The 12894-nt window shown below is 44.3% G+C and overlaps 1 protein-coding gene across 1 annotated transcript in view; it reads left to right on the top strand.

Annotated features, from left to right (window-relative positions):
* Positions 1-12894, top strand: part of Wdfy4 (WDFY family member 4) — a 232615-nt gene that overhangs the window by 115940 nt on the left and 103781 nt on the right. The window contains 2 exon segments of the mRNA XM_051202497.1: positions 89-274; positions 1871-2007. Of these exon segments, the coding sequence (XP_051058454.1) occupies positions 89-274; positions 1871-2007 (323 nt within the window).

The raw sequence follows: 12894 nt of genomic DNA, 5'->3' as shown, positions 1-12894 counted from the left end.
ACATTGTCAAGTGATATTCTGTCCTATGGCCCTCTTGGCCCTGTTTGGGGAATGCCACCTTTACTGTTCCATATACTCTCTTTGTTAGTCCAGCACAACATCCAGAAGTCGGTGCGGGCACTTTGGCAGCAGCTAGTGGCTCAGAGGCGACAGACACTGGAGGATGCCTTCAAGATGGATCTCTCTGTGAAGGCTGGGGAAAGCGAAGTGAAGATCGAAGAGGTCACCCCACTCTGGGAGGAGACGCTGCTCAGAGCCTGGCAGCATTACTTAGGTCTCTGTCTGCTCAAGTCATGGAATGAAAACTCCCGGGGCCCCATAGAGCCAAATATAATAAGGCTGCACTCAAGGCCAAAGCTGTTTTTATTCAGGGTTCGACCCAGGGCCAAGGCCTTTTCTGTTCCACAGCTTTGGGAGGTGTGAAGCCATCACTGAAACATTGCTTATCTGTCCTCACAGAGAATGAATGCTGTGTTTGCCCGCTGGGAAAGGAAGGCTGGAAGTGCCAACCAAGTGGGCAGCTTGCAATAGTCTCTTCAGGGGACTGGCTACTGGTTCAGGGCTATGGCTGAGGCTTGGGTGATTGGAGCACTAGGTCTGGCCTTGATGATCACCTCTCAGCTTTGAAATTTTGCCCCATATACAGCAGCCTTGAGCTTTAGGCTGTGTAATGTCACTTCATCGACTCCCCTTAAAATAGTAGCATGATTGTGACCAAACATTTTGCCATCATAGTTCCCAATCGAGCAATCAGATTTTAATTTTGCTTTGGGGGAGGTTTTGAGATGGCTTCTTCAAGATTCATGTGCTTCTTTAAAGTCTTTTAATACCACAAAGTTACACCATCTGAAGACTCAGTCAGATATTTGCATGCTGATTGCCTTACTGTCCAGAGGTCTAGGGCCCTTATCTAACTGGCTTTACAAATTGTTCTGGAAAATGTATGAATGTATCTGCCTTAGTCTATTTGTGCTACTTGAACAAAAGCATAAGTTAGATAACTTATGATTAACAGAAATTCAGTTTCTTAGAGTTCTAAAAGTCCAAGATCGGGGTGTGTGAGATTCACTGTCTGGCAAGGGATCTGTATGCTTCCAAGTCAGAACTTGTTGCAATATCCCCCAAGGTGTGCCTGGGCTATTGGGTCTTTACTTAGTGGAAGGGATGGATGGACAGAGAAAGCCTGAGCCCATTTCCTGCAGCCATTTTAAAAGGCATTAATCTGACCAAGAGGACAAAGCCTGGTGACTTCCCCCAAAGACACTTCCTAGCATCACAGTAGGGATGATATTACAGCCTGAATTTTGGAAGGAGCATACTCAAGCTGTAGCAATATGAGCACATATAATTTGGAGTTACAATATCAGATTGTATGCCAGAGACAAGCGCAATAAAACAAGACACATATACGCCCATGCAGATATAGGGAACTACAATGCTGAGACTGACTCTGAAGCTCTCTTTACCTGGCAGTCATGTACTGAACACTCCAAATGTCCCAGGTTCTTTAAACACATTATTTTAGGCTGCCCTCATGACACCCAGCGCATCTGGGTCCTTCCATGCCCATCTCATACTATAAGAACTCAGAGGTTTAGTAACTCTGGGAGATCACCATCTGTTCTCATGTTTCACTGGACACCAACAAGCCATGGAGCCAGGAGTTTGGACCAGGTCTAGGGACCCCACAGGCCACATACGTGTCTTAGTGAAAGGAACATCAGAAGATGGCAGTGTGAACCCACAGCATGGGCTGCTCCTCTTTGGCAGCAGGCATGCAGCATCCAGGCCCTAGAGGGCCCTTTAACAGCTGTGTGCTCTCCCTTTCGACTTCAGCTCTGAAATCTTCCAATTTCTCCCCCCCCCACAGCATCTGAGAAGAAGTCACTGGCCAGTCGCTCGAGCATCACATACCACAGCAAGGTGACTTCGTGGAGTGGGAGTCTGTCCTCAGCCATGAGACTGATGCCTGGGCGGCAGGTGAAGGACCCTGAGTGTAGGGCAGAGGTGAGCCTAGAACTCTTGTCCCAGGAGACGTCTTGAGCATCTCAGAGCCCGGTTGTGGTGTCTCTACTCTGCTTTCTGCCACTAGCAATCCAATGCACGATTTCTGAGTGTGTGAGGGTGTGTGTGTGGCTTTCCAGTTGCAGCAGTGTATAGAAAAGCCAGGTCTAACGCTGGCATTAGCTGGAAATGGCTGTGGGTTACTCTTCAGTACCAGGAACAGGTGTTCTTGGAATGCCTACGTTAAAAAACAAAACAAATTCATTGTGAAACGAGGAGAACATGTTTAAATTTTTAAAATCAACTAGACTTCCCTGCACTGGTCACCCAGTTGGAATGGGCACAGAAGGTTCTGGAAGGAGGGAGTAGAAGACTCCCCATTTCACTACGCATTGCAACTCCACAGTCTTCACACCCCACACCCATCACTCATCTCCAGGAGCCGCCTTTGTCGTTACCAGAAGGCACAGTTCTCGGGTACATATGTACTCTGTGATGTCATAAGATAAGAGCATCAACTATTTGCCCTGGGGTCTGTTTAATTATTTTTAAAAATTAATTTTGATTATTACAGCTGATTACACCTCAGTGAGCAATGTAATTGATATTTTCTAATGTATCCCAAGGAACATTTTGTATAACACGCTTTTTGTTGTTGAAGGTTAAAGACTCCGTTATTGGTTTTTCCCTAAATATGCCCACATCATTAGTCCCTCCAGTGAGGGGGTCGCCATCTGGAAAAAGCAGCATGGAGACATTATTCAGGCACGAGTGCATGAAATTGGTGTTTTCGCATCTTCTGTCTCTCTTCTGGAAAGAAGAGGCTTGTAATTAAAGGAGTTGGTACTGGAGGAAGCATTATTCATTCCATGTTATTCCTGATCATGTCAGGGCTGACAGCTCGATAGCACTGATAAATTGTTCCTGGGAGTGAGGCATATGAGGTGGGCTTCACGGTTTCTCTAGCCTCTCTCCCTCTTCAGGAGAACATGCACTCTTGCTGACAGGGAAGCTGAACTTTGAGTCAAGGCTGATTTGATTGCTGTCACTTATTTTGATAGATGTTATTTCTTCCCCCTTTCCCCTGGCCCCATTACAGTCCCTTCTGGGATCAAATTGTGATGCTATGGTCACTGGCATGGTGAAGGCCTTAAGAGCTGGATAGCAGGCTGGGGACTTGGGCTCTCCTTGGGCCTCCAAAATGCAGCTCGGGTTGCTTCGGAAGCCATTTTACCATTGCTGTCGGCTTGGGTGACACTCTAGCCAGCCATTTTTCTCCATAACAGAGGATGTTGCTTTCCTGCCCACTTGATTTCAGATGCCCCCATTTCAGAACAGGCTGAGAAGTTGCCTTTCCACCTGGCATAAGAAGGATTTGTTTCGGTTGGTGGATTCCAGGGGTTCAGTACGTGGTGACTTGGTCTGTGTGCTTCGGCAGGACACTGTGATAAGGGAGAGCTTTTCCGATAGGCTTCACCTCTTAAAGTCTCTAAAAACTTCCTAAAATAATGCCACCAGCTGAGGCCCAAGTGCTTGACCCAATGAACCCCTGGTGGTGGGGCCTGGGGGACAGTTTGTATTCAAACCGCAACAGTAATTGAACACCATTCTTTTTTGGCTGATGGATTTTCATGATATGTGGTATTGGTTTATATCATTGGAAGTCAGGTGAGGACCAGGGAGGCAGGGATGTTCTGCATTGTCTCCACAGTTGATCTATAGATTTAAAGGTATTCCAAAATGTAAAGCATATCACCATCTACTGACATTCATAGAAAGAAAAGCATTGGCAAGCGTAATAGGGGCCCAGGCACTTGAAGACACTGGAGGTTGGGACAAAGGAGGTTACTTTAGGTTGGAGGCAAGAAGGGTAGAGGCTTGGAAGGTGGTGTAGGTCAGAGCTGATAGGTAGGGAAAGGCCAAGGGTACTGGTAGGGACAAGACAGAAACTGCTGCCAGATAAGGAGAAAATGATCATGCTCAATGTATCCATAGGTACAAGGTTGAATGGGGATATGTGATGAGGTCTTGTTCATATACAGATTAGGTTGTGGGTCATGATGGTCCTGAGGCAAGAGAGTATCCAGGAAGTGTCCCATCAGTTAGGTGGAGAGGGCTATAGTAACAGTGGTTGGAATATCCAATATCAAAGAATATAGGAAAATTCTGCTGCCCAAGGCTGGGACAAGTGAAGACAGAAGCCCACCAAGGCCAGAGGAAATGACTCTGAGAAGAGAGAAATTCTGGGGTGTGGGAGAATTTAATAAAGTTTAGAAGAATCTGTTGGCAATGAGGTAGATGAGAGTCAGAGGACATGGGAGTCCTTGAGGTGGGAGGTCATCTGAATATATGCACCTGCCAACCCGGGTCGTGTTGGGTGGAGCGTGAGCTGGACTCCTCCCCACTTATCTCTGGGAAATCACATGCATGCTACACACTTCTGTGCACCCTCCTGTGTCAGCATCCACTGGTCCCATTGGGGAAGGAGACCCTCCGTTCAAAGCCCGAGTTTCCCATCAAAGCTCGAGGGAAGGCTTGTAGAGAAGAAGGGCACTCCACCAAGTGCTGACCCCAGGTCTACCACATTTCCATCGAGACACAACTGCTCACACTTCTAGTTTTCAATACCACAGTAAAAAGCTGAAATGGCCTTATTTGGAAGGAAAGAAAGGCCATGTGAAGTTTTCACTGGAGTTGCTAAAATACCAAAGCTAAGCTTTTGGAGCAACACTCATTCTTCTGCCTTAAGACAAGAAGATCATTTGACTCTGTTCCAGATACCTCCAGGGTCCTCTAAAGGACCTTGCCCTTATATGCCGGTGGTATCAGCAGCACCTCCATAAACACATGGAGGCCTAGGCTATCTTAGGTCAAGGCACTCATGTGAGAAGGTGGCTGTGGATCTGTCACTCATAGCCCATCTCCTATCAGCTCCATCCCTGATCATATACCATACACACCTCCCACTGAGCAGCAGCCTTACCCATGGCCAAGGACAAGATGCAGGCCCAATCCAGAAGAACATCAGTGGCAGCTTCACTGAAGGACACTCTTGCTAATGCCTTTGGCAAAGGAAGTGACACGTGTGGGCCTCTGCTCTAAACACTTTATTTCCTAGCTCTTGATGGAAAATTTCAAATGCTCACAGGAGTTGAAGAGAACAAAAGTGCCGAGTCTCTAGTATCAGGCCATTGCTGCAAGGATTTCCTTCTCCGCCTCAGCCCTTTCTCCTCCCAGCTGCTCCCACGTTCCCCCTAGATGCTTGAATGTTTGCGAATGCTTGCCTTCTCCTTAAAGGGATCATAAAAACTAAAACATAATTGTGGAAGAGAGCATGAGTATATGGAACTGGAGGGTGGAAGGGATTTTTGCTCCGAGGGTTCCTTGCTGTCATTGTCCTCCCAATGAGAGGCCAAGGATACTATTGCTGAGGCAGAACCTGAAGTAGAATTCAGTCTGCTGGTCACCTTCTAGTTTAATGCCTTGGTCCCCCCATATTTGGGAGAGAAAGCACTACAGGGAAAGCCTCAGCCTTCACTCCCTGTGATATAAAACTTCTGATCAGGAGAGTCCAAGGTTAGACTGGATTTTCAAACATGGCTAGAATAGGCTTTAAGATGAAGTAGAAGCGTGTGATAGTGTAGAAAGTAAGAGTGGAGGAAGTAAAAAGGCAGTTACCAAGGCGAGCTGGAGTTCTCAGATGTCCTGTTGTTGTAAAGAGCCAGAGTCAGAAATGTTGAAAAGTTCAGAACATTTGAAACCACTGAAAATTATTACATAAACATATAGCAAATGCAATTTAATGTTTGAGGGGAAGAAAGACTTCCACGGGACACAAATATAACTCTAAGAGATGTCTCGGGGGCAGGTAGTCTAAAATTGGGAGAACACTAAAATGCATAAGGACTTCTAAAATTGAGGTGCAGAGGTTCTAGAGAGAGGGGTTGTCTTGTGACATATTCACCCTGGCATACAGAAGATCCACACTAAACCCACAAGACAAGAGATGTGTGGGGTGCTGGAAACCAGAAACAGCCATTCACAAGCTGAACACGCAGACCTTCTGCTAGAAAACTTGGTTATGAGGAAAAAAATCATGAGGGCATGCAATTAAATAGAGCTATCTGTTAAGTAATACAATCATCCACAAAGAAATGGCTTTTTTGGGAGGGGGAACAGGGAGGGAATGTGTTTTGAAATTTTAGTGGTGTAAACTCTATTGCAAGACATGGTAAATGGGACCTTGGTTTTCTTAATTGTGCTGGGCTAGAAGGCAGGACCTCCTGGCATGGAGACATTATATATGAGACTAAATCATCTTAAGACCAGGACAAGGAAGTTTCATTTATGGGGACCTGAGCCAAAGAGAGCCCAGAACTGACCACAGTTGGCCAGGCTGCTCTCTTGTACAAAGAAATAGAAGTCTTTTTATTGATTTGAGGGTGAGTCTAAAATTTGATAATTGCCCAGTGGTTTCAAATTGTGTGTATGATGTGCGTGCGTGCGTGCGTGCGTGCGTGTGTGTGTGTGTGTGTGTGTGTGTGTGTGTGTGTGTGTGTGTGTGTGTGCGCGCACACGCGCGCGCATACATACTTACATGAATTCATAAAAGGTCCTGGTTTAGACCTTGTGATAAAACTGAGGAGCTGTAGGAATTTGAGCTTCCAAGAAAGAATAAGTGTAGAAGCAGCACACTTGGATCTAATAGACAACAGAGTAAGTTCACCCTGTGCTGAAACAGTGATTCATTTCTTAGGCAAACAACAGCACAGTGCAGATTGCTATGGTGCAGCCCAGTGCACTGTCTGTAGGAGATGGAGTACAGCATAGTTCTTAATTCCACAGCTGATTACACAGTTGCCTATGGTCAGTATCAAGGAGCTTGCATGTGCAGGCTGTGCTTTTAAAGACTGGCAGCTTAGGTTTGTTAACCCCGGCACCACCACTAACGCATGCAAGGTGAGGTGCTATGATGCTGGGATGACTCTGATGCCACTAGGCCATGGGGATTTTGCTGTTCCATTATAATTTTACAGACCCATGTCATACATGTGGCTGTTTTACTCTTACATTGCCATGCATGTGTAACTATAGTTTCGTACAGCAGACATTTGTCAACAACAGTATCAGTCTCATCAAGGTGTCAGCACCCAGAATACTGGGGATGATTAACGGTAGGCTAAAGCAAGCCAGTAACTTGCCCCCTTCATTTGCCCCAATTTAAACAAGTTTTACTTGTCACCGTTTATCATAAGCCGGTTACAGGAATTTGAAAAATAGACGTAAATGAACAAAAGCAAACACTGATACCTTTAATGATGTTTCTTCACTGAGTACATCATTTGTGAGACATCTTTATCTTCATAATAGAAGGATAATTAACATCACTAATTATCTAATTAAGTTCATTAAACATCCACCAACAGTGCACCGTGAAGTTGACATTATGTTCCACTGTCAACAAATGCTTTTGATTTCTTAGGAAGTAATTAAAATGTAAATTAGCATGCAATTATATGCACAGGGGAAGTTTTGAATCAGATATTCATTTCAAAACTGCTTAGAGCAACATCCTTTTTATTTTTTTTTTCCTTCGTCTTCAATAAAAAGAATCATTTTGCTATTAGCAGTGAGTATTAAGCTTGCTATTGTGCTCTTTGAATTACAGCAAGGACTCTACACCGTGACACTTGGCTTTGAGGTGACAGATTTGTTGCTCTGCATTGAGATGTTTTTCTTGTTTGATCACTTTATTTAAAGCATTTGCTTATGGTTGTACTCTTCATGTCAAAAAAAAAAAAAAAAAACACAACCGTTTCTTTTATTTTGAAAAATGTCCATAATTCATATTTTAAATTCTCTAACCATGCTTGCCTTTTAAAGACATTTTAGGGCAAACATTGAAAATGATTTATTTTATTTTATGTGCCTGAGTGTATATATGTATGTAAGTACATCATGAGTGTGCAGGAGACCATGGAAGCCAGGAGAGGTGTCAGGTCCCCTGGAACTATAGTTACAGGTGGTTGCTAGCTGTCCAGTGTAGGTACTGGTGTCCTCTGTCTAAGCAGCAAATGGTCTTAACATCTGAGTCACCTTTTTTTCCTATTTTTATACATCCTTTCTGTCAGTTATGTTTGAGGATTCTAACTAGTGTTTTGAGCACAGCAGGATACAACTGTTCCTCTACCTACCGAGGAAAGAGAGAATGCACTTATCAGTCATGTGGTCCGGATATCCTCACTTCCAACTTCCTGCTTTCTTAGGTAGCCTGTGGTTTCTGGTGCAATATTAGAACTGAAAAGAGCCCATAGTAGGTCTAAAGGCAGTCATGTCCTTTGATTGAGACCCCTCTGAAACATCAGGGAGTCCCCAGAAACCTGCTAGAGGAGATGCTCCCCACAAAATAAGCCTCTTCAACCATAGCCCCAAAGCCTTCATCACTGGGACAATCCAGATTGGATCTTGGAATATCTATCTTCTAATAGCAGACAGCCCAGGGTTCACCATGTCCTCTCTCCCATCTTTGTACATAATTTCCTGGTCATTTGAGGGTTTTGTTGAAGCTGCCTGCCTCCTCAGTGTAGAGGCTCTCGTCTGGTGTTAAATTATTTCAGCCTCTTTTTTGGATGATGACTCCAAAGGCAGTTATATGGGCAGATCTTTGAGGTTTAGATAGATTCAGAAGAAAGCAGAGAGCACAGAGGTCTAAGACTGTCTTGTTGACCATGACTGGCTATGAATAGGACCTACAGAACCACTAACTACCCATCACTGTGGGTATAGGCATATGTACCTGATGGTTGAAACTGAGAGTGGATGATATTCCAGTGTTGATGGCTTCATTAAATGCATATTGAATGACAATGGTCCCAAGGTGTCTGACCAAGGTGAGCAAAGCATCTCTGACCTGTATCCAGACAAGGTTTCCACAGAGAAAGGATGGTAGTCTGTCTACAGCATTTCCTGACATTTCCATGAGCTCTGCAGAAAGCTGTGAGCTATGCTGTGCTTGCCACCCACCTAATGAAGGATGTCTTACTCTCGTATATCCATTAAAACTGAACTCCCCTTAGCTCATTCATTATGTAGACACTGACTAGCCTGCAAGATCCAAAATTGACCAAGGACTCTACAGCCAAAATCAGATAGTACCAATCTGATCTGCAGCAAGCATCTACCTTACCTACCCAATACAGCTTTCTATACCATGATTTTCCTATTGATTTATCCTTAAAACTTCCCTTCATCATGCCTGTCTCATTCATAATGTAAGCTTGTAAAATTCACCCACTAAATATTCAGTATTAACATAGTTTGCCTAGTCACAGTTGCTTGCAGCCCTTTTCACAGTTGGTGATACTCACCCTTGTCTAGTCTGTGTCTTTACTCAGGATAACTGCCATGGTACTCCATGAACTCCGCAGGAGGTTGTCTTCTTGACTATAGTTTTGATCACTCAGCCTTCCATGAAATAGGTTGCTTGTTTGGGGTGATGAGACAAGAATGTAAAGCCATTTAAGAGAGCAGGCACGGAGGCAGTGTTGGTCCTGTGAATCAGTGGTACATTTTCTCCCTGGGATCACCATCACATACTGAAGGATGTATCATTTCTAAATCATCCTTGTGTAAATCCCCAAGAAAAGATGCTCAGATCTTCAAAGACTCCTACCTAAACATAGGTGTCTGATCTGAACAACACTCAGGGTTAGTTACTGATACTTTCCTTCCCTTCTGTGGGGAATTATTTTATCACACAGCTGAGCCAGTTGTCCCTGATGGCTGTCATAAAGGAATATGAGTTCAAGGATCTTAAAGTTTAAGTCTATAACTCAGATAAGGATATTTTTGAATGCATAGAAACACTACCTTGTGCAATTTAGCAATGTGTTAATGGCATCACTAAGTTTATAGAGAAGACTGTCACAGCTCCTAATAGAAGCAGACCTTGTCACAGCAGATGATTGTCAGACCAAAAAAAAAAAAAAAAAAAAAAAAATCTCATTGTATTAAGATTTTTGTAAATTAAAACACTTGAAATCATCTAGTTTTACAATTCTGGCTCAAATCCCTTTGAAAACTGAGTCTGGTCCTTGAAAGGACAGTCATTCCTAGGGATCTCTCTGAGGTTCTGATATTTGTACACGGACTTCTTTGTAACCTTATAACCTGAAAATTGGAGTTATATTTGGGACTAAGTGACCCTATATCAGGAAATGCTTTCAATTTTTAGACATGAATTTTGGAGTGGGGTGACATACATTTGATTTCTCTAAATTCAAATTTTAAAAACTTAAATGTATTCATCAAAGCAAAAAAAAAAATGCCTTATTGTTCCCAAAGACAGAAGTGTCCCCAACTATATAAATGATAGAACGGCAGATGGTCGTGGAGTTGAGAATCAGCTGGGGCCCTCCTGAGGCGATGCTGCCATTCACAACCCGCTAGGCGCCCCGCTAGCAGCCCGGCCGCTGGGGCGCCTGTCGCGTGAGTTACAGCCGCGTTCTCGTCCTGGGACCCATCTATTATGAGAAACCATTTTGGTTAATTAAAAAAGTCTTTCAAAGTCTCAGAACGGGAAGTTCGGGAAATGTCTTTACTTTGCCGTTGTTGATGGGGGTGGGTGAAAACGGCTCGTTGGTCTGACAAAGAGAAGTTGAGCATAGAGGACAGTATGGGGAAAGTATAAGAAAGACATCAAGTCTGGTCCTGAGTGGACTAAACATGAGACCCAGGGGGCCCTGGGTGCTAGTTTTCCACCTAGTCCTACCCTAACAGAGCATCAAGGCAGTGGTTGAGAGATTCGAGAAAAAGGAACAATGCACATGAACAAGCTTGGATTGGGCCAATTTTGTTTCATAGACTTTCTATCAGGGACTCAGTCTACAGACTGGTGACAATGGAGCGAAACAGAAAGGCACCTTCTCTCTGAGGGCAGACAGGCTGGAAGCCAAAGGGAACCAGCTGTTAAGAAGCTCAGAGTAGAATAAAATAACCAGAGGAGAAACTCATGCCCTGCCAGAGGGTTCTAGAAGGCTTTTCAGGAAAAGTGAGCAGGATAAGAGCAAAGAGCCAGTGGCAATGAGTTAGGGTAAGACCGACCTCATATGTGGAGGTCACAGAGGGGTCCCTTCAGCTGAATGCAGACATCAGAAGGAGGCTTGGACATGAAGGAGGGTGCTAGGAGCCAGTTGCCAAGCAGCATGCCAAGTTCTCCAGGGTCAGAGAGGGACATACTTGTCTGTGAACCTTTTTGCTTCTATGTATCTATCTCCATCCATCTGTAGCTGTCATTGCTCTTCTCCATTAGTCATTCCTCCAGCATTCCACAAATGCTCATTGATTTCCTACTGCACTTCAGGCTCTTGGTTAAGGCTGGGAGATACTAAAAAAGAAAGTAGAGATCCTCCTTTTAGGTAGATAAAATCATTGTTGCACAATAGGAAGTTTTTAAAAAGAAAACCTGAGCCTAAGTATGATTAGAAAGAACTCAACTGAACCTTGAAGAAGAAAGAGGGTCTGAAGATGGATTGGTGTGGAAAGAATAGCCTCTCCAGATACAAAGTGACAGTCAGTTAAGATCATCTGCCTATGGGCCAGCTGCCACTTAGGAATGACTCAAGAATAATGTCTAGTTTTATGAATTTATTTATATTTTGACTTACTCTACAAATGATTGATGATACATTTAGATGAAGATGCATTCAATAAAGAAATGAGATTAGGAAACATAATAGAAGAAGTGGTTTCTGAGGAGTTAGGATCATAAAAATAAAGTCTATAAAGACTTAAGTTAAGCTTTGGTCTGGGCCCAGCCTCCTGGGAACCATTATGTGCTGGCCGGTTGGAAAGTTCACATGCTAATGTCTCACCCACTGACTATGCTTCTACCCAGATGCTGAGTGGAGGCTTGAGATTAGGGAAACAGAAGGAACACAGTATATGGACCCTGCCTAGCAGTTTAGCCCTGTGCAGCAGCTTGCCTTCACTCCCCTACTGTGATCTTTTAAAGACCCTATACAATGGCTGTCCTGTCATTTACCTACAACTGTCATCAGGTCCCATGATGTCTGGAACAGTCTCAAACCATTTGCGTGAGACCTCCTGTGCAGTTGGCTTTTTATTACATTTCCAAGTTCATCTTAAGTCCTGCAGGTCTTTGCTCCTGCTAGACCTTCCCCTTGTAATAATTCAATATCTTCCATCTCTCTTCTTGGGCATTCACAAGTTCTACTTGGGGCCTTCTTCTATTGGCCAATCCTCTTTCCCATGCTCAAAGAACACTGCTATATCTGATAATTCACAAACCTTGTCTAACTGACTGTGACTCTGGGCTGCTTCATCTCAGTGTTACCCACTCTTCGCAGAAGAGTGTCAAGTTCATGTTGGGAGAATACTATGCCCTAAGGCTCTGGAATCAGCAGCACAAGGCCTAGATCATGTGAGGCTTTTGCGTGTACACTCTTTTCCCAACAATGGCTGCCCTGGTGAGGACCCAGACAAAGGGAGAAGGAAGCTGGTTGCTGACCAGGTGACTTGGTGGCTTGGTAACCTGGTTGGGACCAACAATGGGCACCTACTAGTAAGCCCTGGTGTGGGTCTCAAGAGTGCCAGATGAATAGTTTTGGTGAATGTCCTATGTGTAGGTGTGTGTGTGTGTGTGTGTGTGTGTGTGTGTGTTGTGTCCCTCAGAAAGCTCCAGCTGGGCCCCAGGTAGCATCCAGAGGTTCCTGAGAATTCAGACCCAAGTTCTGGGGGTGGAAGCAACACTCAGGCTTGGCTAGGGGCCCTCAGCCTAAAGAAGGCATGTTCTCCATGAATTCTGGCCCTGATTGCTTCCTCTCTGTGAAATTCCAACAGAGCTGTCCAAGTGCTTCAATGTCAGGTGTT

This window comes from Phodopus roborovskii, unplaced genomic scaffold, assembly GCF_943737965.1.
Source record: "Phodopus roborovskii unplaced genomic scaffold, PHOROB, whole genome shotgun sequence".
Lineage (NCBI taxonomy): Eukaryota > Metazoa > Chordata > Mammalia > Rodentia > Cricetidae > Phodopus > Phodopus roborovskii.
Note: the sequence above shows the minus strand (reverse complement) of the source record. Positions and strands in the feature narration are given on the sequence as shown.